The following is a 25838-nucleotide window of genomic DNA, read 5'->3' as shown; positions in this document are numbered from 1 at the left end:
CTTTGCTTTCCTTTATTACTACTTCATTAGCAACCTTGGTGTGAAAGGCGCTATATCATATCAAGCTTGAATAACTGGGAAGTGTTAGTTACTGGGCCCAGTGTGAGTGGCTGCATCTAATATGTGTGTGCAACTGGCATCATGTCCAGTCCTGGGTCATGGCTGGCACTCATTGCTCCTGGATAGGCAATGCCACCCTGAACTGGATATGCTGGTAAGGCGGACAGATGGATGGACAGCTGATTTGCATTACATTTTCTTTCAACCAACCCCAGTATCTCCAGCTTACTGATGCCAGCTTTCCTGTGTTGCCTGTCAGCTCCAGAGAGCATTTGGCTCGTGGCGACTTCAAGATGCAGGAATTTCATATGATAGATTTGATGCATTAGGTTAGCGATTAGGTGCGTTGTGTTGGCATCGTTGTAAAGGTGCCACATAAGACAAACATGAATTGATTGTATTTTCTTACTTTGTGAAAGGCACTATATAACATTAGCATTGACTCATCAGCAAGTGTTCTTGTTGTTTTGGGTTGCTTGGCATTTCCCCTTTTGTCCTGTGTACGCTGCCTCGTTCTGCTGTCTGGGGTGAAAGGCGCTATACAAAATTTGTATGGACTGCCTGGTGGTCTTTTTTGCCAATAAGCCTTGTGGTGCCCTCGGTCTTTTCCTCTTATGGATTTCATTTGCAGCCCTGCTCTAGTGCCTGCTGTGAAAGGCGCTATATAGAATAAGCACTGGCGGATTTGCAGCCTTCCTTGTTAAATTGTGCTGCTTTCTTTCTTTCTTTCTTTCTTTCTTTCTTTCTTTCTTTCTTTCTTTCTTTTGGGCCTGCTATGAAAGGCACTATATAATAAGCATGAGATCATCAGCACTCTTCTCTGTTTTCTTCTCTTGTGCACTTTGTAAGCAGCCTTGCCCTGCTGCCTACTGTGAAAGGCGCTATATAAAAAGCGAGAAGTGCTCATCGGTCTCCTTCCTTGTATTGTGTTGCTTTCTATTCTTTTCTTGTCCGATCTGAAAGCAGACCTAACTCTGCTGCCTATTGTGAATGGCGCTATATAACACTAAGATACATTGACCTGGGATCGAGTGCGCCAGCTGAGTGCCCGTGAGTGTGTGCCCCCTTCAAGGTGCTATACACCTCCCACTTTGTGCTGCCCTCTCTTCCTAAGCACCAGTTCACGTGGCCCCCCACTCCCCCACCGTCACTTGCTGTGCTTTGCTTCATTTGCATGGCAGGCAGCTCCTTCATGTGATCGCCGAGATTTGACTGCCTGCCCCGGGCCACCTGCTCACCTGAAACCCAAACCTGCAGCGGAGCGGGCACAAACATGCCCAGCTGGTCGCTCTTCCCCTGGTGCCGCGGGTTTCACATCCCATCCACGGTGGTCCTGACACTAATCTACATTGTCTATGTGCTGGCTGGTGGTGCCATCTTCTGGAAGCTTGAAGGAGATGTGGCCTACAAGTCCATCGCGGAGATGGAGTCCAAGAAGGTCGAGGTGCTGAGCAAGTTCACCTGCATCGACAGGGACTCCATGAACGGCCTCGCCCAGGTAGGTGGCCTCTGATGAATCAGTCATTTGGCCATAGTGGCCGCATCTCGATTTGGTCCTCAGTATGTAAGCAGGTGGGTGGCGGGGGGGTGTTGGAGTTAAGGGGTCAAGCTTCTGTCGCTATTGGCAACTACAGATGTCAGAGATGCGAGGTCACGACCCTGCATGATGTCATCATGCCATATTCAAAGGTACAACCTGTAGGGGGCAGCACATGTGTGGCACTGTCATATGTTCTGGTTGTCTGTGTTGGAACCGTAGCCCCAGACCCTAACAGACCCCCTAAAGGAGGAGATGACAAAGCTGTCACAAAATCTCTGCACTCCAGCCATGTAACACTTGAGAGGAGGGCGTTTCTGTTCACAGCACTGTGGAAAGGTAGTTACCCCCTTCCTTATCTTGGTTGTTTTTTGCATATTTCACCAAAATATGTGAAGCACTGATTTAGAAATGATGGTGCGCTGTGTGTTCACTCAGGTCCTCTTTATCTAGCATTACACCTTATCTAAAGATCTCATGCCATTCAGTGACAAACTGGCAAAGATAAAGGAGAACAGTAGGGGGCAATTACTTTTACACAGCACTATATCTGTCCATTACATAGAGCCTGTCATGTCTAAGCATTTATGTCATATAAAGTACCTTTGGACTGATCTACTTATTACAAGGCACACTTCATGTCTATCTCTGCCTTTCAATGCTCAGTCTTTCTATTTTATTATTTAAATATATAAAGCAGTAATTTAGAAATGGAGCTTCATGTTTACGCGTCTCATTGTTAGTACATTACTCTGAAGATCCAAAGGTGATTAGTAAAATTGGGGAAATTAGGAAGGAGGCAAATACTCTTTCACAGCACTCTGTCTATCTATTATATAGTGCCTTTCATCTATCTATCTATCTATCTATCTATCTATCTATCTATCTATCTATCTATCTATCTATCTATCTATCTATCTATCTATCTATCTATCTATCTGTTATATAGCACCTTTCATCTATCTATCTATCTATCTATCTATCTATCTATCTATCTATCTATCTATCTATCTATCTATCTATCTATCTATCTATCTATCTATCTATCTGTTATATAGCGCCTTTCATCTATCTATCTATCTGTTATATAGCGCCTTTCATCTATCTATCTATCTATCTATCTATCTATCTATCTATCTATCTATCTATCTATCTATCTATCTATCTATCTGTTATATAGCACCTTTCATCTATCTATCTATCTATCTGTTATATAGCACCTTTCATCTATCTATCTATCTATCTATCTATCTATCTATCTATCTATCTATCTATCTATCTATCTATCTATCTGTTATATAGCGCCTTTCATCTATCTATCTATCTATCTATCTATCTATCTATCTATCTATCTATCTATCTATCTATCTATCTATCTATCTATCTATCTGTTATATAGCACCTTTCATCTATCTATCTATCTATCTATCTATCTATCTATCTATCTATCTATCTATCTGTTATATAGCGCCTTTCATCTATCTATCTATCTGTTATATAGCGCCTTTCATCTATCTATCTATCTATCTATCTATCTATCTATCTATCTATCTATCTATCTATCTATCTATCTATCTATCTATCTATCTATCTGTTATATAGCACCTTTCATCTATCTATCTATCTATCTGTTATATAGCACCTTTCATCTATCTATCTATCTATCTATCTATCTATCTATCTATCTATCTATCTATCTATCTATCTATCTATCTATCTATCTATCTATCTATCTATCTATCTATCTATCGTGCCTTTCATATCTGCCTCTCTGTTCTGTGTCTCCTTTCTTAATTCCCTCTCAGTCTTTTCTGCTCCTGCGGTGTTTCCTCCCTCATCTTTTTAGGTCAATTCGCAATTCTCACTTTTATTGATTTTTGACTAATTTCCTTCTGATTTGTGATGACCCGTTTATTGAGGTGGCTTTGTGTCACCGTGTATTTAAACACCTCTGTATTTTTCATGTATTTGATGATTTATTTTTCATATTTTTGTAAAGTTTCCAGTTGATGTTTTACCTGTAAACTCACTTAGCGCCCTCAGCCCGCACACCGAGTGGAGGAGCGCCCCCTATAGACGTGTGGCTGGGGACCTGGGCGTCAATGGGCTCCGACTTCTTTTAACTCTGAATTAGACTGGGCGGGTATCAGGTAACGATGAAAGGTCATATAGAAGAAATAAAGACGCATCTCATTCTGCTCACGTTTAACAATCGACTGTGTGCGTTCTGTGAGGCTGTTCTCGACATATTTGAGTTTACTTTCCTTTTCTGTTGGTTTTTCGTCAGGTGATGTGACCGCCTGTTAGTCAAGCCGCCAATCGAGTGCGCTTTTATCGCGTGTCAACAGATCATAAAACAGAATGGCGTCTACATTAGTCAAGGGGAAGCCGAGTGACTCCGAGTTTGTTGGCAAACGTCACCTGTGCGCGGCTTTCCGGTAAAAAATGTAACATCAGATATCGCCTTTCAGTGGGTGAAACTCGCAAAAGACGCCATTAACGCAAGTACAGCGAAACGTCAGCGACCCCGTGTGCTGCCAGCCCGAGCGGTGCCCTACGGCTTAGCGATCGGCGGCGCCACGACGTGTTTGGTGCCCACCACGGAAAGTCAAGTCCAGCAATACGTCAGGTCTGCGGCTGTTCATCTTAAAAAGAGCACCGTTTGGGACCTGCGAGAACTTTAGTTTTCTATCAATCACCCGATCGCCATTTACGATTTGATGTCCCTTGTATTTCTCATTAGTCGTTCACCGGAAATTCATCGTTTGTGTGATACACCGATTACAACGTCACATTTAGAGCACCGTGAACGTCAATTTACAAAGTTAACCGACATGCAAAATTCAATCGGTTAGTTAAACTAAAAGACCGCAGCCGCACGCACAGAGCCGCAAAAATAACGTCATATGGATAGATAGATAGAGAGAAAGGCACTATATAATAGATAGATAGATAGATAGATAGATAGATGAAAGGCGCTATATAACAGATAGATAGATAGATAGATAGATAGATAGATAGATAGATAGATAGATAGATAGATAGATGAAAGGCGCTATATAACAGATAGATAGATAGATAGATAGATAGATAGATAGATAGATAGATAGATAGATAGATAGATAGATAGATAGATAGATAGATAGATAGATAGATAGATGAAAGGTGCTATATAACAGATAGATAGATAGATAGATAGATAGATAGATAGATAGATAGATAGATAGATAGATAGATAGATAGATAGACATGAAAGGCGCTATACAACGTCATGAATCACTAGATGGATGATGTTTTCTAATAACCTCTCTGGTGTAACAACACATAAACTTTCAGAGCACCTTATATAAATATTTCCTGCCACGCTCCACCATGCCGGGGGTCCAGAAGATTTCCAGAAGTTTCCTTGTGCCGTCCTCTCGGCTAACTTGCTGCCTCAGTCTGTTTAGCTTTGTAAAAGTCGTCACCTTGCCGCACTCACCTTAGGGTGGGGTGTCATTTAAAAGGGTAGAAAGCCCACACCTGGAGGGCATTCACACCTGGCACCTTGGCACTCATGTTAAGTCACAAGCACTCCCCATAATGGCATTTGGGTGTTCTTTTGTCCTTCCTGTGCCATTTGAGGTTTGGCTTCAGAGTCAGTTATGACCACTGGCGTGGACACAGGTGGTGGCTCCGTGACATTTGGCCACTTTGTCCTTCACATTCATTGCTGTCCACCTCCTGTCCCTTGCAGGTTATTATTCAGTCCTACAAAAACGGGATCAGCCTCACGGACAACCTGACCATTCAGGGCTTCTGGAGGTACAGCAGCTCAGCTGTGTTTGCTGCCACAGTGGCCACAACAATAGGTGAGTGACATCATGTGAGGGGTGACAATTGTGCACTGTAAACCCCCCTCCCCTCCCTTCTTTCACAGGTGATCCAACTGCGGTGACATTGTCACCAGATAGGAAGTTGTCACATGTAATGTGTTGAGCCCCTCCCTGAACATCTGTGGTCATCTGTGATCATGTGGTCATTCAGTATAAGGTGAAGAACACCACCAGGTGGACAATGCAGAATACTAGAAGTGAGTTCATGAGCCACTTGCAGCCGACATTAACATCCCAAACCTTCACTTCACTTCACTGTGGCTGCCCAGCTTCTTGTTACGATGAGGACTCCTTCAGCATCTATATAGCGCCTTGTCCAGTGTGAGGGGTGACTGAGGTATGTAAGACCCATCCCACGTGAGTTTCCTCCTAGAATGAGAAACCAGCCATTCCACATTTGAGTCACTTCACCATCCAGCCACCCGTCCTCTCCTGGTGCAGAGCCATGGCTGTCATGCCAGTTCATCCGCACGTTCTCACTCGTTGCCAATTTAAAGGCATCAAATGACCTAAAGGGCAGAACAGAAAATTCTCACTTGGGCACAGGGAGAACATTCAAACACCACATAGACAAGAATCAGGATGAGACCTGAACCCAGGGGCTGAGATGCAGACACACTAACCACTGTGCCACCAATGCCAGGGAGTGCTCACCGTTTAATGAACTGGCAAGTGGAGGTGAAACACTGGCATCCAGGGATGGCATGAGCCCCTTGGCAATCATATAAGGTGAGGCTGCATGCCAGCACACCACCACCCCCTCCAGATGGCACCCCACAATCCTGTCAGTCTGGAGATATCTAAGCAGATTGATGCCACACTGTGCCCAGGGTCTCAATTAGTTAGGCCTCACTGGCTTTTGGAGTTGGGGGGGGGGGGGGGGGTCCTTGTGTGAATCTGGATTGCCCTTCCACACTACAATTGGAAATCCTGCCACCTCTCATGCCAGGGGGATGAATTCTTCAGAATATCAGACCTCCCCCAGTCCATCCATTATTCATTCATCCCATGTGGGATAGGAATGGCAGAGCACCCTGGCAGACTGGGTTGCACCTCCACTCCTGTGGTCCTTCCATTATGGCCTCCTGACTGGTTAGGGATTCATCCTCAGCTCCAGTTGGGATGCCAGTCCATCCATTGTGGCACTTACAATACCGTGTAGTGTACATCTGATATGTCAAAGATCGCCCCTTGATGTTTCAAGCCCAGAGATCTGCTGTGTGCATATCTCATCGAATAATGGGGGGGGGGGGGGTCTAAATGCGCCCGCCCCCCCTGCAGATTTTGACACCCTAGATGACTACCCGTATCAGCTTGTCAGATGACACACACCAGTAGTATCACGCCAGCTCCCTCGACTTCCACTGGCAGTTCAAATGGAGATGTTCTCTTTGGCAGTTTGGCTATGCCATGTTGTGCCAATGGCTGGCTGGCGTATTTTCTGAGCATGGCTTCGATATTTGATGGGAGTCTTCATCATCTACTGACTAACTCGTGCAGACTTCCAATCTCCAGCAGTAAAACAGCTCCACCATAAAATATCGAAATAAGACACTAATGTTAATGTCCATCTCCACCATGCCAGGTCATCAAGCGTCTTTGAAGAGAATTGTAAGCCTCAGCACCCTTCAGCCAAGCTGATGTGCCAGCAGATGTAAGTGGTGGCCAGCAGGGTGCGCTCTATCACACACCTGTTATGAGGAGAGGGCACTGGTGGGCAAAAGTGCATAACCCTAACACTGACCTTGATCAGGTGGGCTGGCACTATCTTGATAGCATTGGAGAGACAACGAGTCCATGGCAACACACACACACACACACACATGTCACACTCACATGTGACACACACACGTCACACTCACATGTCACACACACACAGGACACTTGGGAATTGTCTGTCAGCATAAACAAGTGCGCATCGAAGCCTCACACAGGCAGGACACGGGATCTGTGAGACACCAACACCAACTGCTGCTGCCATCGTGCCCCTCAGAATCAACACAGGAGGCCCAAATTCTAGACACTCAGGGCTTGCTGGGCATCCCGCATCTAAAAGTGACCCCCATCTGGACTTCTGGCCGCTTTCAGGTGACAATATGTCAAAGCTGAACAGAACTTGAGGGTCACAAGCTGATCGATGGCCTCCTCAGACCATTGAGGGTTGGGGGGGGGGGGGTGGTATATGTGGTCAGCACCTATGGCACCCACTCTCTGCTTTGTGCCAATTTTGTCTCCCAAGGCTACGGGAACATGGCCCCCAGCACTCCGGACGGCCAGATCTTCTGCGTGTTCTTTGCGCTTTTTGGGATCCCCCTCAACATGGTGGTGCTGAACAGAATCGGCAAGTACATGCTGTCCATGGAGCAGAAGGTCAGCGCTTCTGTCGGCAGGAAGATCAACTGCCAGGTAAGCAGGGTGGTATGACGTAGTCACGTGAGCGAGCGGTGGCACCAGTTTCTGACAGCCAGCTCCAGTGCAAGGGGTTGGACCACCGATCAGGTGGTTGGTGACTGGCAGGGGTGTTCTCTCCAGCCCTGGTGATGCCCTTTTTCACGTTGGCAGAGAGGAATCCTGAAGTGTCTTCTTTAGGGGGCATCGTCCGTGTCTTGTAGGCCTCATCATCAGAGTGGCGTAAGCACTTGAACAGATGTGATAAGCTGCCATTGTGCTTCACAGCCCCTCAGTGGTCATTTCCACAGGCTGTGAAAGAACATAAAGGACCAAAGAGGCCATAGAGTGGCGCAGAACGTCATTGTCACCTACGCTACAAGAACAAACTGAAATTCTTGTGTCACCATCGTGGGGCAGATTGGGGTGGCAGGAAAGTAATAAAATAGAAGCTTTTTGTCCCCAATAAAAGCTGATCTGGACAGAGGTGCACCACTAGGGGGCACACTCCATGGTGCTATGAAGTGCCCATAGTTTCTGGATTGAATCTTTCTGTTGGGCATAACCCACTCCCAGCCCTTACAGTATGTTGGGGGGATCAAAGGTGGCATGTCCCCAGGGGCCACTGGAGGGCAGTGACATTTAATCCTCTCATTTGGGCAGAAGCCCTATGACAGATGGTGTGGCGTATAAGGATGCAGAGTCGGTGACCCTACACGGTGGACAGAGGCGCCCAGTTGCTAGGAAGGCAGCTTCTTGTTTTGGATTCTTTGCCCCTAATTTGTGGGGGCTCCTCATTTTTATATGTTGGTAGCCCTTTGGTATCGTTGTTAATCTTCCTGAATGGCACCAGTAGGGGGTGCTGTAATGGCTGTAATGCCAGGCTTTATTCTGACTCAGGCAGTGCTGTTTTCCACTGAGCTTTCTGGTGGGATGCACACCACACACAGTGCTGGCTTGGCACATTGCAGGTTGGCATTGACTGCCTCAGGGATAAAAGCCCTAAATTAATAGGAATAAGAAATAGAATGGGTGTGTGAATGTCACGGGCCTGGCAAGGCTGGAGTGCATGGTGGCATAGGGGTTTCACAGCTCTTTAGGGCACTCCAGGTGGGCAGTTTGAACCCAATGGGATGCTTTTGTGTTAAGTGGTGCCATGGTAGACCCACCTGATCTTGTCTTGTCCTGACCTGGTTTAGCTATGGCTTACTGAATGTCTGGACTGGCATTGAAGAAGAGCCGGGATGAGACCCCTCTCTTTCTGCCACGTGGCTTTCTTATGGCTTTGTCTGGTTGATGCCACTTGGGCACCCCAGCATTCTCAGATAAAGTGCTGGTGTGTGACCACATGTTGGCGGCTGGTCACCTCTGAGGTCAGCTGATCCCACCCCTGGCCCCGCCCCGTTCCACTCACCGCACTAATGACACTTTCTATTGTCCTTTTGGCCAGCGCACCGTGCGGGTTGTCATCGGTTTGCTGTCTTTCCTGGCCGGCCTGAGTTTCTTCTTCTGTGTGCCCACCGTGCTCTTCCATGTGTATGAAGACTGGACCTACCACCAGGCGTTCTATTACTCCTTCATCACTCTCAGCACCATCGGCTTCGGGGATCTGGTCGCAGGTAAGCAAGTGGGTGGGTGGTTTTGCGCACAGGTTCATAAGAAGCCCACTCAGATACCTTAATGGTCTTCAGCCTTTTTTTTTTTGACTAAGCACTGGCAGTGCCCATTGCTGGGTGGCTTTGGCTTACTGGAGAGCTAAAAAGGCAGATGGTGCACCAGGTAAGCAGAAGGCACAGGTGGCACTCTGGTCCTGTAGCAGTTCAACACCCCGAGCCCCTGGGTCTGTCCTTTCAGAACTCATCATGGAAGGAGCTATAAAAGATGATGTTTACAACTCAGCCAGCGTCACCATCTGTCTTCTTCTGGTCTGTTGGTGTCAGTTTAGCTCCTGTTGAGAATCCTTGAGGTCAGTGCCAGCTCAGTGGTTTAATGCCACGTGTTGCACCCCAACCATGGAGACTTGAAGGCAACTGCTGTTTGTATGTTGCATGGAAGCCCTTCAAGACATTCATATTGAGGAACGGCATGGAGAGCCCTTGGCCTTTCGAATGTGAGTGTTTGTGTTTACTGCTTCTGTCATGGTTGGCAAAATGCTGCACCCCCAGAATCATCTGCCCAGTTCACCTAACTGGCACAGGACTGGCCAAAAGGTGACCAAAGGTGAAATGGTCAAGCAGGGGTCTGACGATGAAGAAGGAGGGTTAAGAAAGAATTTACCAATAGGGAGGGAAAGGTTTACATGCAGCAGATGGAAGGGGTGGAGCTTCAGTGAAAAGAGGAGGGGCTCTAGTATGGCCTTTGAGTGAGACACAAGGGGGCACTGCAGAGCGCACAAGGATTGAATGCTGAGAATGGCAAGATAAGGAGGCAGATCTCTAGGGGGTGTGGCTTCAGAAAAGAGGTGGGGGAAAGTGGGTGTGGCTTCTGGGAGGATAGGTGGGGTGCTTAGTGGTGGTGAATGATAAACAGCGCAGCCAAATCACATCAGAATGGGAGTACAAATGGAGGAGAGAAGGATTATGGGATAAGGGGCGGGGCTTCAGGCGAGAGAAGTAAAGCAGATGTGGCTTTGGGGAGAAGGGGCGGGACTTTGGTAACCATTAGAATCATTAGAAGCTCTGCTGAGATTTGAGACAGGGGGTGCTAGAGAGCCTTCTGGTGGTGACTGACACAGACAGCTGAATAAGAGCCGAACAGCAGGAAGTAAAGGCTGAGATTAAAGGGGTGGGGCTTCAGAGGAGACACAAAAAGCAGATGTCACTTCTAGGACAAGAGGTGGCACTTTGGTAACCATTTGAACTTTTGGAGCTTTCTTGCTAGTCCTGAGGCAGCGCCTTCTACAGACAGGGGGCGCTAGAGAGTTTACTAGAGTTGAAGAACATCTGGCAGGTGCAAATTAATACAGAAAAAGAGGAAGGAGAGAGGAGGGGCGGGGCTTCAGGTAGATGTGGCGTCAAGAAGAAGAGGCGGGGCTTGTTAGCCATTTGAACTTTATAGTGCCCTAGGGACAGTCCTGCCACAGACAGCATCACAAATGGGGCGCTGCACAGCTCCCTCCACCCTGGTGTTGATGGACAGTAAGAGCTGGTGGTCAGCACAGCTGAGCCTCATTAGAGGTGGCAGGTAGAAATGAATACAGGAAGTAAAAGAGGAGGGGAAAGTGACATCAGGGGAAAGGGGCGGAGCTTTAGAAACTACTGGACCATTGGTAGCCTACTGAGAAGGGGCGGAGCAGCGCACTGCCTGCTAGTGTTGAATGATAAATCACATCAGGATGGAGAACAGAGGGATGAGAAAGAAGGGGCGGGGCTTCAGACAGCAGAAGACAAAGGGGCGGGGCTTTGGCAGGCCTTCAGACTTTTGGACCTCTACAGATAGGGGGCGATGTTGAGCTGACTCTGCACTGGTCTTGATGGACAATAAAAGCTGGTGGTCAGCACAGCTGAGCCTCATTAGAGGTGGTGGAAAAGGAGGAGGGGAGGTGGGCGTGGCTTCAGTAGCAACACCACCAACATTTATTTATACAGCGCGTTATCATAACAATACAGTTACAGACAGGGGGTGCCAGAGAGCTTACTGGAGCTGATTGACAATAAGAGGAGGGCGATGGGAGAAAGGGGAGTGGCCTTGAGGAATCTAAATAGGGCGGAGCTTCACAATACTCAGAATAGCAGGGGGGCTTCAATGTTTTTGATTTCACAAGATCACAGGAGTCACACGGCTTGAACCCTCGGCTCAGACTTGTACATTAGTAGCATAAGGGTCACCTTAGGGGTGGCCGCTCCAGAGCTGGGACTTTCTAATGTTGTTTCCCCTTGGGGGGGGGCTCCCTGTGATTTTCTCCAGGTATTAACCCCGACGTGACCTACCCATCCTGGTACAGAGACTTCATGGGCTTCTGGATTTTCTTTGGATTGGCTTGGCTGGCCCAGGTCATCAACTTCTGTATCAACGTCCTGGAAGATCTGAGCGGCTACCTCAAGCAGAAGCAGGCCGCCTTCCTGGAGAGTAAAGCACTGGAGGAAACTGTGCAGGAGCAGCTGCCTTCTGATCACGAGGACAACAAGTGGGACACGAAGGACCCCAAAATGTGAGTGAGTCGGCCGGCCAGCCAGCCTGAGCACCTCACGCAGGTTTTGGTCATTTAGGTTTCCTTCTGCTGTGCACACGGGTGTCACTTAAAGGTGACAAGGCAGTGTCACCCTCACCAACATTCCTTTTTTTTAACAATCCTGCCTGCCTGCTGGACCCAAGTGTCCCAAGCCTTCTTGCCCACTGACTCACAAACGGGTGCCCATGTGGGTTAAACCTCCAGGGCATCACTCACAGCGGCTGGGCATGCACCCCCTGGTGGTATTACAGTGCAGTCCTCTACCCCAGTCACACCTCAGTTTACAGTGCTGGGAAAAAGTATTTGCCCCCTTTCTCAAATCCCATTTTGTATATTTATGTTGAGGAACCGTAGAATAGTAATTAGTACTAAATATATGAGAGTAATAAAGTTAATCAGCACTTGCATTGCCTGTGTGAAAAGGTAAATGCCCCCTTAGTTCCCCATACAAACAGCTGATCAAAGTTCATTGATAATTTGAGTCATCTGATGAAGACACCTGTGCCATTTTGTGATGCCTGAACTCAGGCGATGCCATGTTACATCTGAATATGATGCCCGTCGCTGGTCACATCATCATGCGAAGGGCACTAAAGACGACAGCCCGCGTGCTTCTGCATCCAAATCTTTGCATCAAAAAAATAACAACAAAAAAAAAACATCCCAATGAAAATTTAGGCAGGTAGCAGGTCATTAGATTATGATGGCAACTTACAATTTTAATAAACCTCCTGTCGTCAGCACAATACTGGAACATTTTCTAAGCCCACTTAATCTTGAGCAGAGTCTTGGGGAGCTGCTGCCAATCCCCGCGCGGGCAGGGCACAAGGCAGGAACAACCAGTGGGCAGGATGCCAGTCCATCACAGCATCACCAAACCACCAAACCTGCATGCCTTTGGACTGTGGGAGAAAACCGGACCACCCAGAGGAAACCCACCAATACAAAGAGAGAATATACAAACTCGACACAGGGAGGACCCGGGACGTGAACCTCGGTCTCCTTACTGCAAGGTGGCAACGTTACCACCGTTCCATCATGCTGCCCACCGTAATAATGATAGTTGTCCATTTTATTTATATAGCGCCTTTCCCCATGCTCATAGCACTTTACAAAACAGTCAGACTATAACAATAGGAATAAAAGTACAGAAAAAAAATTAAATAAACAGCACTAAATAGATAGTAACTTATGCTTTAAAACTAAATTTAAGACAAGCGCTGAAAACAAACAGTTCTATACTTGAATAAGAAACAATAAAGTAGAATAAAATGTAGAAATTACTGATAAACGTGTTGTGCAATTAAAAATCAGATGGCAGCAGCCGCTTTCAAATCTGTCCCGTCATGGAGGTGACTTAATGCCAGAAGTCCATTTCAAAATGTGACGCTTGTGTTCTTAACGTCCTGCGCGGCGCGGCCGGCGCCATTGGAAAGTGACGCTCGTGCTCGAAACGTGACGCTCGTGCTCGAAATGTGACGCGCGCTCACCAACTGCACGGTGCACGCGCGCGGACTCTCACACGTCTCGATGTCCATTGACTGCGCTTTGGTGATTTTGACCTCCTAACTACACGCTTGTAAGGGTCGAGGTGGTCTGCATGTTTGAACGTAAAACCAGTTAATGACGTTTAAAAAAAATAAAGGAAATGATCGACATAAGTGCCTTAAAATAACATAAGAGCTCAAGACACAAGGCAGGACCCGACAGTACACTGGGCGCCAGTCCACCACAGCGTCTGCTCACGCACAGGGTGGACATTTAGTTAAACACACACGTCATGAGAGAACACGCAGACCCCACAGAGCGCGCTCTCCGACACCCTGTGGACTCGCGAGGTGACCGCCAAGCGCCCTCTAGTGTTTGTCTCAGGGGTCTTCCTGCCTGGGCGCGGACTGCACTTCTGCTCTCTTTTTGGTTTTCTGTGTGAGACTCGACTGTAATCAGGTTTCATATGTAAAGCGGTGCGTCATGGCGCTATATGAGAATGATAACTGATGGATTGTTTCAGGTGCACACAGAAGGCCAGCAACACGACGCAGTGAAGCCGTGAAGACACTGAACTGAATCCCCCGATCATCTCAAGCCTCCCCACCCCTCTGGCCTGCATACCTGACAGCTTCCAGGGATCAAGACCTCCCACTGACATCATCTGGGCATGCAGACGTCCACCACCTCACAGGACCAGAAATAAATGGGGGCTGAGTTGAGGAGTTAAAAAAAAAAAAAGTGTTCTGGTCTCTTATTGTGGGGTCTCTCACACCGGGGGTCTCACAGCGGTGCGCACACATGTGAAGCTCTCACCCCTTCAGTATTGTAAAGCAGTTGAGTGCCAGCGAAGCTGTAAGGAGGGCATGGTGGTCTTTGGTAATCAATCTGCCTTCTCTGAGGTTTATGGTCTATTTTTTTTGGTTCTTTATTTCACCTTATATAATTTCTTGTATTAGGAATTTGTTAGTTTTCACCTACCCCTTGGGGTCAGAGCACAGGGTCAGCCATTGTGCAGCACTCCTGGAGCAATTGAAGGTTAAGGGTCTCGCTCAAGGGCCCAGCAGAGTAGGATCTCTTTTAGCAGTGACGGGGATTCGAACCGGCAACCTTCTGGATACCAGCGCAGATCCTCAGCCTCAGAGCCACCACTCTGCTCAAATGTGTCCATCTCTCCAAATGACAGCACCTTTCATCGATGGAACTATTAGATAGATAGATAGATAGATAGATAGATAGATAGATAGATAGATAGATAGATAGATAGATAGATAGATAGATAGATAGATAGATAGATAGGGGTGGCACGGTGTCGCAGTGGGTAGCACTGCTTCCTCACAGTTGGGAGACCTGTCTGGGTTCACTTCCCGGGTCCTACCTGCGTGGAGTTTGCATGTTCTCCCCGTGTCTGCGTGGGTTTCCTCCCACAGTCCAAAGACATGCAGGTTAGGTGGATTGGCGATTCTAAATTGGCCCTAGTGTGTGCTTGGTGTGTGGGTGTGTTTGTGTGTGTCCTGCGGTGGGTTGGCACACTGCTCGGGATTGGTTCCTGCCTTGTGCCCTGTGTTGGCTGGGATTGGCTCCAGCAGACCCCCGTGACCCTGTGTTCGGATTCAGCGGGTTGGAAAATGGATGGATAGATAGACAGATGAAAGGCGCTATCTATCTATCTATCTATCTATCTATCTATCTATCTATCTATCTATCTATCTATCTATCTATCTGTCATATAGTGCCTTTCATGTCTAGCGATCTGTCATATATTGCAAGAGTTTTTTTTGGGGGGGGGGTTCTTGACGTCTAAGGGAGTCAAGGCTGAGGTCGGGGAGGGGGGGGGGGGGTTGTCTAAAAGCAGAGCCTGTTAAAGCCCATTTTGTGATTTTGGGCTTTACTAGACTGACTTTGCCAGCTGCCATTACTTTGCGATTCTGTGAATGAGTCCCACAATGCCAGTCGCCTCCGGCTGATTCCGAGGGCTCGATGGTCCCTTGTCTGTCCCGCTCTGCTGCTCTCCTCTGGTTTCTGACAGACTGTTGAGTCTGTGACATCACCCACACAGCCTATGATGTACCACCTACAATATATGAGACCACCTGTCACATCGACGTGAACCCTGCGCAGACCCCTAGGACTCTGATTGGCCACTTTGGTAACAACGGATTTCCTACAACGAGTTTTTGTTCGTCTTCAGGTTTCAAAATTAGCAAATGTATGGAAAAATGTGAGGAAGGAAACGTGCGGCAAGAAGAGCGGTGATCCTGGAGGGCAAACACCACCGCCATGTTAATGGGTCATTCGCTATTTCTTTCATGCTGTAAACAGCGCCCGCTGGTGTTCAGGCTTGTGTCTGCAGCGGATTGTGACACAGAAGTCTAAACGGCGACCAAGAGTGTAACCTACGAGCAAAGCTGTGGCGTGGTCTGAAGGCAGAAGAATAAATCAGCCTTTAGGTCGAGTGGACTTATGGGGGGCCGAGTCTCATGGAATTCTTGCTTCCTGTTGCCAATGTCTCTCAGGAATGTCACTGGGCTGATATTAAGTTCTATTCATTTTACCTCGGGGTGGCTCAGTGATTAGCACGCTCAGGTCGCACCATTGGTGACAATCATCAGTCCAACACACGCAGCTGGCAGACCTCAAGGACACATAAAAGACCACCTCACCGCTATAATCCACTCAAAGCTCTCGCAGTTTCTCCTTCCACGTTGACTTCAATGCATTTCGCCAAAATTCACGAACCTTTCCAGGATTTCGCTAAACTCGAAATGAAGCGGTGGTCCTGCTGCGGACCTCCACAACTCGGGGATTCAGCGGCTCCACTGGACAGCCAATTGGAGTGCAGGATTGTGTCACGTGCTTTACACGACTTCATTCCGATAACCCCCCCACCAGCACAGTATAACCAGTGACGTATAATACAAAGTGACAACCTCGTCGATGAAGCGGCGCTCTGGGGGTCCACAGTTAGGGTCCATTGGGGGTTTCACTCATCACGACGAAGCCTGTGAAGGTGTGCCACTCCACCAAATGCCCCCGTTTACTTGTATTTAGAAGCCATTGGACACAATCAAAGACCTCCATTACGGCAGCTGAGTAGCCAGCCCCTCGTTTCCACTTCTTCTTAGGGGCTTCATATGACGGGACAAAACACGAGAGGCGACGCACGCCGTGCGGTCAACACTAAAACACGAATTCAGCGAAGCCCCGCCATGACGCGCCCTGCAATAAACTGAACCGAGCAGCGCCGCCTTCCTTCGCCCCCGAGCGATCACCAAGTCCCCATCGGGGGTCACCTGCCCTCAGAAATGCCCGTCAACTTTTCACAATTGCGGTGGCCGAAGGTGGAATCGGTTAACTTGAAAGGCGCCCACCATACGCACGCGCAATAGGGAATCGAAAGGAAGTGAGTGGCACACGAGCCGCCCGCCTGCACCTCTGACACAACAAACAAACAAACAAACAAACAAACACACTGAGGTGTGCCCACCGGCGCCACCCAACCCGTCACGTGCCTTTGCGATTCGCGCGCCAAGCCCCGCCCTGTTTGAAATGTCCGCTGTCTATTTTTATTTTGATTTATTTGATTTCATTTTTATTTTTAATTTAATTTGTAAAAATCGCAGGTGTACTAATTCAGCGACAGTTCAGCTGTACACAAGTCACGGTGCGGCCGTTACTGGGCTCACTGGAGGGCGGCACGGTGGCGCAGTACTCGCGCAGCTGCATTGTGGTAAGGAGGTCACGTGCCAAGCGTGTGGAGTCCGCATGCTCTCCTCGTGTCCTCCCACCGACCACAGACAGGCAGGTGAGGTGGGCTGGCCTTGCTGAAGTGACCCTTGATGTGTGGGACCACCCCGTCCAGGTGCCGCTCCTGCCTTGCGCCGTATGTAAAGGCTGCAGCTCCCCTGCGCCCCCATCCTGTATCAGTGGGTCAAGAAGATGGAAGGATGGGACGAAAGAAAGTGTGTAGGCTGCACAGGGAGTGTCGCCCGGGAGTGTCGCAGTGTCCCCCGGGAGTGCGGACTCCCAGAAGTCCCGTAGGAGCTGACAGGTGATTGACGGAGGACACGTCGGGTGCGCCCTGCGAATACAAACAGGCGACACAACGACATCGGCACATGTCAAGGCAGCCCACTAGATGGCAGTGTTGTGTCACAAATGGCCGAGTCCAGGGGTCTGCGACTGTGACTGTGACAGACGGTGAGCCATCGGGTTAAATGGCGGGTTTCATTAACAACACGAATCGGCAGCTTAGGGAGGATTGGCTGGAGTTTGGGGTCCCGACTTAGCTGCTCATCTATTGGCTCAGTAACTTCACAACATCATGTGACCCATTTAGGTTTAGGAATGAAATATTTCACAAATAAATTTAGAAAACTGAGGAGAAGTGAAGCCGCGTGATTAACAGACGAGTTCTTCTCATCACAAACCCCCTTTCTGTGCACCTCAGGTGGGCTTACGGTTTGGGTTTGTACCACCTACAGTACCACTGGGGCATTCTGGGTGTGTGCCCAGTGGCTCCTGGGGGCAGAGGGTCCTTGGATCTTGTAAGTCGCCCCTCTGCTTGAAGAGACCATCGAGTGCCTGCACCCCAAACCCCCCAGAAATAAAACACCCAGGGGGCAAAAACATCTTCACAACACCCCCCCCACCCTAACCCCCACCTCGCAGAAAGGATCGAGGGTCTGTCTGCCGAAATCTCAAAGGGGAACCCCCTCCCCGACCCCCAACATCATTTACAGTAAAGTGCCCACTAAGTGTTTAGACACCCACCAGGGGGCACCGTTGAGCCATCTGATGGTGGGCAGCTGTTGGCCCCTGACAAAGAGTGCCAATCAGGTGTAATGCCAGTCAGTGGGCCTCCCAGGCCATGGCACAGATCAGTAAGTGTATGTGACTCTCTAGTGCCAGCACCTCCACAAGTCCAGGACCCCACTGGACGTAATGACACATACACACACACACACACACACACCCCCAGGCCGAGTGTGAAAGAACAAACTCCTGCATTGCTGAAGATCTCTGCCAGCATCCTGAGCACCTGGGCACTCCCTGCCCACCCTGCCAACTCCACCTTCAGGATGGCAACTTCTGACCAAAGACATCCTGCCACACTCGCAGCTCGGTGACATCCAGCACCCCTGAAATGACAAACACGGTTAGTGGGCCTGGCATGGTGACAGAGCTGGGACCAATATGGCATCTGCCAGGGTGGCACTGGGCTCTTAAACACAGCAGCTGGTGAGGGGATCCACGCAGCTGGTAATTAGAGGCAGCGGTGGGATTTGGAGCGATAAACCTGCTGAGACCCACTTAGAGCGCCCCCTGTGGAGACATCAGGTACTGCAAGTCCTATAGTGTGAGGAAGAGGAGGAGGAGGAGGACTTCACTCAGCAGCCGGCTGAACCCTCCTCATGAAACACCTCACTCGGAATTCAGGTGGCATTACCAGTTACTTACCACCTTTATATAGCGCCTTTCTGTGAGTGCTCTACCTCTCTGAACATGTGCCCCAAGTGCCAGGCACATGCCCACCCCGTGGAGAAATCCACCACATATTATGGAAGGTAATCAACTTACTGATCTTTCTGAGACAAACTCCCTGTGGTGCCAAGAAGAGGAAGGCTGGCACCATCACTCTGAAGAGAAGAGAAGCAGCAGAGACAATGATGAGGCACGTGAGGATGGTGAGCACGGGTTCGATGAAGCACTTCCAGTTACATGGCATGTTGGGCTCCAGGGGCGGCGAGATGATGATGAGGGCAGTCAGACTCCTGATGGCAGCGCAGAGGGCACTCCACCAAACTGTGAGGACCACCACTGAGAACATAAAGAGAGAAAGGAGACTCCATGAGGTTTCCCAAGACTGGCATCACTGAGAACAGTGGGCACAGGAAGAGGACGACCCAGTCAGTCATGTGTTGTTTCATATAGTGCCTTTAACAGTGAGTACCTTCAGAGAGCAAATGAGAGTCCAGGAGTAGAAGGAGGCCCAGCTACACACACACACACACACATACACACACACACACACACACACACACACACACATACTGCATGCTCTGTTCAAGGGAAGGGCGCTATATACAATTCACCCAAATGCCCTTTCAGACTGGCACCACTCTTTAGACCACAGGCAGCTGTATCTGCATTATGCCAAGGTCACAACAGACCTGCAGATTCCCAGATGAGGTGACGGGAGCAGACTTGTGATTTGATATAGCGCCTTAGCAGTGTGGCTCATCACAGATACGGTGCCAATGTGTTCCTGAGACCCACTCAATGGCAGCGTCTCAAACAGCACCCCTGGGGTGATATATAGCGCCTTTCCATGGGGAGCACCGCCTTTAGGCTCAGATCATGTGGACATAATTCACACATTGACCAGCATTGGGCACTGAAACATCATCCTTGTGACTGTATATAGCGCTTTTCCACAGTGGACCCCACGGGTGGCATGCCAGTTATACTGATGACAAAGTGTCACTTGAATGATGCCACAGAGTCCCTCAGAATGAAGGACAAGGGTGACAAATGTCTCGAGAGGAACATCAAAGACCCAACAGCACGAGCAGAAGATCACATGGAGATTCACACCTTTCAACTTTCTGTGCTGTGGGTGACACGCTGAATCGCATTGTGGGCATGACAGATGTGACTCGCGATGACAATGACGATGACGACTCCATAACAGCGAGATGTGCAAATCCACGCTGCTCTTAAATCAAGCAGTGAGTCCCTAAGAGGTGTCTTCATTTGAAATGGAACTGCACAAGTACAGACAGAAGTCTCAGGGGTCAAGGGCCTGCCCAAGCTACCTGGAAACGGGCAAAATGTCACCAACCCCAACTGCATTCAGCTTGTCATGAAAAAAATGAAAAAAACTGAAGTGTGACACCAAATTGAGTTTGTCATGGACAGTTGAACAAAGGGTTAAATGAGGGCGGCCACTTTACTGGCGATTTGATTTGTGCCCAACAGCGCCATCTGCTGGTAGCTCAGCGTCACTTGTCCTCCTCACTGACGCCGCTGCTGAGCGTTAAGACCCACGTGACTGCGCCGTATGTCGGCTCTTAGAAATCGGCGAGCGTCTGCGATGAAAGGCGCTATATGGAGTGACATGTCAGCGTAACATGAAAAACCAAGGACATGTGGCGTGAAGTGCCAACACATGGCAGAGGAGCAGATGGGTCATTTGGAGCTTCAATCAGCATAATGTACCGTAACACAAGTGACGAACAGGGTGGGGGTCTGCCGTAGAGTAAATTAGCAATGATGGACAGGCAGGTGAAGAGCGCGATGACAACGGTGCTCAGAGAGAACATACTGGGGGTCCCGGCTTGGGTCACTTTACAGACTTGGGGACACTGAGTGCAGATGAAGCCGAGGCGGTGGTGTGAATGTGCAGGCTGCGCGTGAGGCACACGAGAGTCACACAGAAGGAGCCGCGGCAGGTGGACCAGGCTGAGGAGTGACACATGGGTCACACAGGCGGTCACACATGTGGGCTTAGTGAGCCTCTCAAAGGGGGTTCCGTGTATTTAGAGTAAGTCATTTGTTTATTTTGTGTCCGTGGCCCCCTTTAGATGGAAGAAGCCCGACGTCACCTCCTTGGTGTCCCATGTCACTTCCAGTGAGCCAGTACAGGACAGCCACTGGCACAGCAGAAACTGTCGTTTGACCACATGAGCCCACCAGGAGCAGACCCCCTGCATTACTATTTGCAAGCTGGCAGAGGGAACCAAATCCTCAATTACACCCCCAATGGGCGGCCATTTTGTCAGCTGCTACTCTACTTTTGTTACTTTGCATTCTCTTGCTGCATATTAAATGGGGGTCTTCTCGGTGGGCACCCAAACCCCCCCACTGGCTTCTGTGTTCGTATTTCAAAACTCCAACTGAAAACTCATTTCAGTGAGATTTGTGTTTCACAATTTGACGAGACCCTGCTGGACCACCCATCACTAGCACCAGGCATATTGACAATTTAGTAAAGCCCACCACAAGATCTCAGCTGGCACAATGAAAGCCAACACTGCCAAGCATGACTTGCTTGACCCCGTCACTGTCCCTGTCCCCAACACTGTCCCCATTACTATCCCTGTCCCTGTCCCCGTCACTGTCCCTGTCACTATCCCCATCACTGTCCCCGTCAAACACGGCTCTCTGGGGTGACCAGTAAAACTCAAACTGAAGCACATGCTGCCTCGCCACCGAGCTGCCAAACATACCCTGACGTGTCGTCCCTCAGGCTCCGCCCTGTTGGCTGTGAAAGCTCCGCCCAACGCCACTAATGCCAGCCACCCATTGGTGTATTGAAGACCCAATCAGGCTGCCCTTCTGCCTCCTGCCCTTCAATGAATGCCAAGTGACTGCTTAAAGGGAGGGGTGTTGTACTGTGGGGTGCCACCCTACTGAGCAGTAAGACTCGATGAAGACCCCCACAGGCCCCTGGGTGACTGAGCTCCTTACCTGAGAGCTGACCAGACACGTGTGAGCATTCAATCTTTTGATAAAGGGGTGCAGGGACCCTCCTGGTCATTGCAGCAGTGCACCGATACCCAAGTGTTTAATTTAGTGGTGGGGGGGGGGGGGAACTGGAGAAAATGCTAATTGCCATCATGGACCCCTGAGTGCTCACCCAGAATGCCCTGCTGGTGGATCCACTCCTATTGAGCAGGTGGCACCTTTGGTTGCTATGCAACATCTCACATGGCTCCCACACACCTGATTTTTGTGTGGCGTGTTGCCATGTGCCCGATGCCCGTTAGTTACCACTTAACACATGGAGCTCAAGGTGGGCTGCTGCTAAGGTTCAAGAAATACCTCCTGGACGTGTGCCTCTGCTCCTTTGTCATGTGACTATTGGGCAATAGCTGCAGATGGGAGGGGCCATTCATAGGGACGGCCCAAAGGCGGAGCTCCCAGACTCCTTTTAAATGCATGAGTCAGTCTGGAAGGAGCTTTGATGTGTCAAGGGACAGCAGGATGGAGGTCTCCCTTCACTGTTAATCAGGTGTTCAAAGTGGATGGCCCACCACCATGCCAGGGCAGCCTCACTTTACGATCCCAATGCCAAGCAATGAGGAAACACCTCTGCTGAATCCAAAGTCACCGATCTTCTCCATTTGCTGGCTTTACTAATGACAACCCTGTGTCCCCTGTTTCAGGTGCAGCCATCAGAGAGGTGCCAAGAGTGCAAGGTATGCACAACCTGCGAGTCTGGAAGTTAGCATAACGGTACAACATGGCCACCCTGCATGTAAAGTGTGCAGACCCAGAGGACATCCATCAATGACCAGATAGAAGACATCTGTGACAACATGGGGGTGCATCAGGTCACCATTCAAGCAGAGGTGACAGGCCAGCAAGACCCCACAAAGGACCTCATGGTGTGTGCCACTTGCATGACATCCTGTGAGGCCCATGGCATTGGCCTGGTGGAGCTCCACAGCTGCCCTCAGGATGTGATTCTGCACGTTGAGCCTCGTACCCTGCAGCCCGATGGCATTGTCTGTGTAAGCAGTGTCTGTCAAGGTGTCCTACTTTGTGACCTCCCCTGGTCTCAGGGTGGCACAGAGAGTGACAGGCAGAGGCACATATTGAACAATATGCCAGGCTGCTGTGATACCAACATGGAGACGGAGACCCCAGTGCTGTAGCCTGCCTTGCACTGAGGGCTGGCACTGCCAACCTGAAGCCTGACAGGATACGAACGAGATGAGCACTAAGCTCTAATTCCAAAGCTTTAATAAATCTGATTACTGCTTTAGTCTTTATATAGCGCCTTTCATAGAGAACACAAATAACATGTAACCGTTAATAAATACAGTGGGTGGGGTAAAGGATGGATGGATGGATGGACGGATGGATGGATGGATGGACAGATGGATGGATGGATGGATGGCTGTGTCCAAAGTCCAGGTCAGGCCTGGCCGCTTCCTTCTCAAACCCCCAAGTGTTACGATGAGCAGCACACACAATGGTGGGAGACCCAGAAAAACAGACCACCCAGAAAGGACTCGGCCAAGGCAGCCCCAGCCTAAACTCCACTGGCAGGCTTTGGCCTACTCGCCCCCTAACAGGTCAGACGTTGTCTTTAATGTGCCAGTCAGGTCTCCTCGCTGGGCTTCAAATTCTTGCTGTGGTTTGTTTTTCGTGTTTCTTCCTTTTGTTGATTGTCTACTTCATTCTTTGTTTTTTTGTATTGTTTTTGTATGTAAGCTGCGTGAATTCTGTTCCTTGTGTTATATGTGTGGTCACCCAAGAGGCGGGGCCACCTGCCAATCACCCCAGGAACTGCCCTCCCCCCACCTTATACATCTCCCACAGTTCCTGGCGGCTCATTTGGAATGCGCTTTGGAGTCGGTGAGTTTTCGGGTGTCTGGCTGTTTCTTGTCATAATGGACCTTTGGACTTCTTGCTCTGGTTTGGACTTTGGGTTTTGTTTTTGGGACGCTGGGGTTTCCTTGCTGGCAGCTCAGTTCTGCTCTTCTTAGTCAGACGGAGTGGTTTGTGACAGTAAATTGTTTTATTTCTAAAGCCTCTGTGTTTGAGCCGGGGTTTGACGGTGAGATCCTCCTCTAGTGGACACTTTTTGGAAGTGCTGTTGGAACTCATTGGGACTCCCAGGTCAAAACGGCACCAAAATACTCAAACTACACATAAAGAGGGGAGAGGAAGCATGGAAACCCCTGGCTTCACAGAGCAGTGCACCCAAAACCTTCATACAGGACAAAACGGGTAAAGGGGTCTGCCTAACAAGACCACCCACAGCAGCAAATGTAAATGTGCAGTGCAGAGATCCAAATCCAGAAAGAGAACAAGACAATCAAGAATGACGGCAGGATGCCCACCTCAGCCAGGCGCTCTATGGGGGGACATAAGCAGGACAGCCAGTGGCTCAGTGCGGTGGGCTTCTGCTTTGTGCCTCCTTAAAGAAATTGGAGTTTTCTAAAGACGACTCGTAATATTTCATTTGTGTGTTCTATTTAATGTGTGCTTTATTTAGACAGCTTGAGCTAATAAAGTGTGTGCCCAGTGCCCACACAGGAAAGCTGGCATTAAATCAAAGATCATAAGGGGGGCTGCAGGACAACGGGATGGGTAAAGTGCCTAGAAGAGTGTTGGATTGTGTGGTGCAGGGACACAAATGGGCAGAAATTCTGGGAAAAAGTTAAAAGAGTGTAATTCTGTATCAGTATTGTGGACTGTAGGTGGCGCCGGTGAACCACAAACGCCAGACACCACTGCCACCATCAGAATGAAGTTATTTAAATGAATAAGAATACCTGGACGGGCCTCTTAGGTCAGTCCTCACAGGGTGATCCAAGAAATCGATGCCCTCCTGTCTCCGTCCCCTCCTCGGTGAATGTCGTCCTCTTCCTCCCGACTCCCAAATGAAGATGACCTTGGGGTACTTCTAGGGTCACAGCATTGCACTTTGGAAGCACTTCCAGGCCAGGCAGAAGCCCCCTAAAGTAGCAAGTACCCCAACCAGTCTGCTCATGAGGACTACAACTCCCAGTATGCCCTGTGAATGTCTTACTGAGAAGCACACCAGAGGGATGTCACCACCCAGTGTACCGGAGAAACACACATCTGCCCTCCATCTACTATAGCAGCCCCCCGACTAGGACAGGTACCACTAACCCACCTGTCCACCCACATCCTTCCATTAAAATGGATGACTGATTGCTTACTCATGTTGTATGTGTGGGTGTGGGTGAGTGTTCACCCTGCGATAGAGACTGGCACATTTTGTCACTGCCTTGCCCTCTATGCCAGCTGGGATAGTCTCCACCCCATGCCCTGGTATTTGTTGGGGGGGTCAGAAAAGGACATGGTGTTTATTTGCTTAGCAGACTTTCAAAGTGACCTACAAAAGGGGTCCACGTGATTGAGTCGTCATAAGGGATGGCGTTTCATCGCGAGGGTACAATGCCTCATGCTGTGCCAATAGCGCCACCTGCTGGGCGGATCACTTCAAGTCGGAGACGCGTCAGTGCGGCCGCCTGGACTGCGCCATTTGTGTTTGCGGACGTCTTCATTGCGTTTCTTCATCTCTCTTTAGACCCCCACACACACACACTCGTCTCCTAGGGGTCCCTGCTGCTCTTTCTCAGCACAGCTGTGATGTCACAAAGTGTTAAAGGACCCCAAATGTTTAAAGTGCGTCAAATGTTCCCATTTCTGGACTTTTTCTAAATGTGAATGTGAAAGGCAAAGGCAAACAAAACCATCAGAATGAAGTCAAGAACTGCGGCCAGGGTGGTCTCCCATGGCTCTGTGCCCACCGACAGCCCATTCAGTACCAACA

The 25838-nt window shown here is 49.2% G+C and overlaps 1 protein-coding gene across 1 annotated transcript; it reads left to right on the top strand.

The window, feature by feature from the left end:
* Positions 1–1333: 1333 nt before the first annotated feature.
* kcnk17 (potassium channel, subfamily K, member 17) lies at positions 1334–14221 on the top strand. Its single transcript, XM_028796245.2, has 6 exons — positions 1334–1558; positions 5334–5448; positions 7712–7878; positions 9311–9479; positions 11767–12010; positions 14043–14221. The coding sequence occupies exons 1-6, from the start codon at positions 1334–1336 to the stop codon at positions 14074–14076; spliced, it is 954 nt and encodes a 317-aa protein (XP_028652078.1). The 3' UTR covers positions 14077–14221.
* Positions 14222–25838: the final 11617 nt, after the last annotated feature.

Source organism: Erpetoichthys calabaricus, chromosome 3, assembly GCF_900747795.2.
Source record: "Erpetoichthys calabaricus chromosome 3, fErpCal1.3, whole genome shotgun sequence".
In the NCBI taxonomy this organism is placed as follows: Eukaryota; Metazoa; Chordata; class Cladistia; order Polypteriformes; family Polypteridae; genus Erpetoichthys; species Erpetoichthys calabaricus.
The sequence above is the reverse complement of the archived record's forward strand: the minus strand, read 5'-3'. Positions and strand labels throughout refer to the sequence as shown.

Coding starts and splice junctions, on each gene's coding strand:
- kcnk17 (XM_028796245.2), top strand. CDS start 1,334: ATGCCCAGCTGGTCGCTCTTCCCCTGGTGCCGCGGGTTTCACATCCCA. Junction 9,480..11,766: donor CTTCGGGGATCTGGTCGCAG/GTAAGCAAGTGG, acceptor GATTTTCTCCAG/GTATTAACCCCGACGTGACC. Junction 12,011..14,042: donor GACACGAAGGACCCCAAAAT/GTGAGTGAGTCG, acceptor GGATTGTTTCAG/GTGCACACAGAAGGCCAGCA.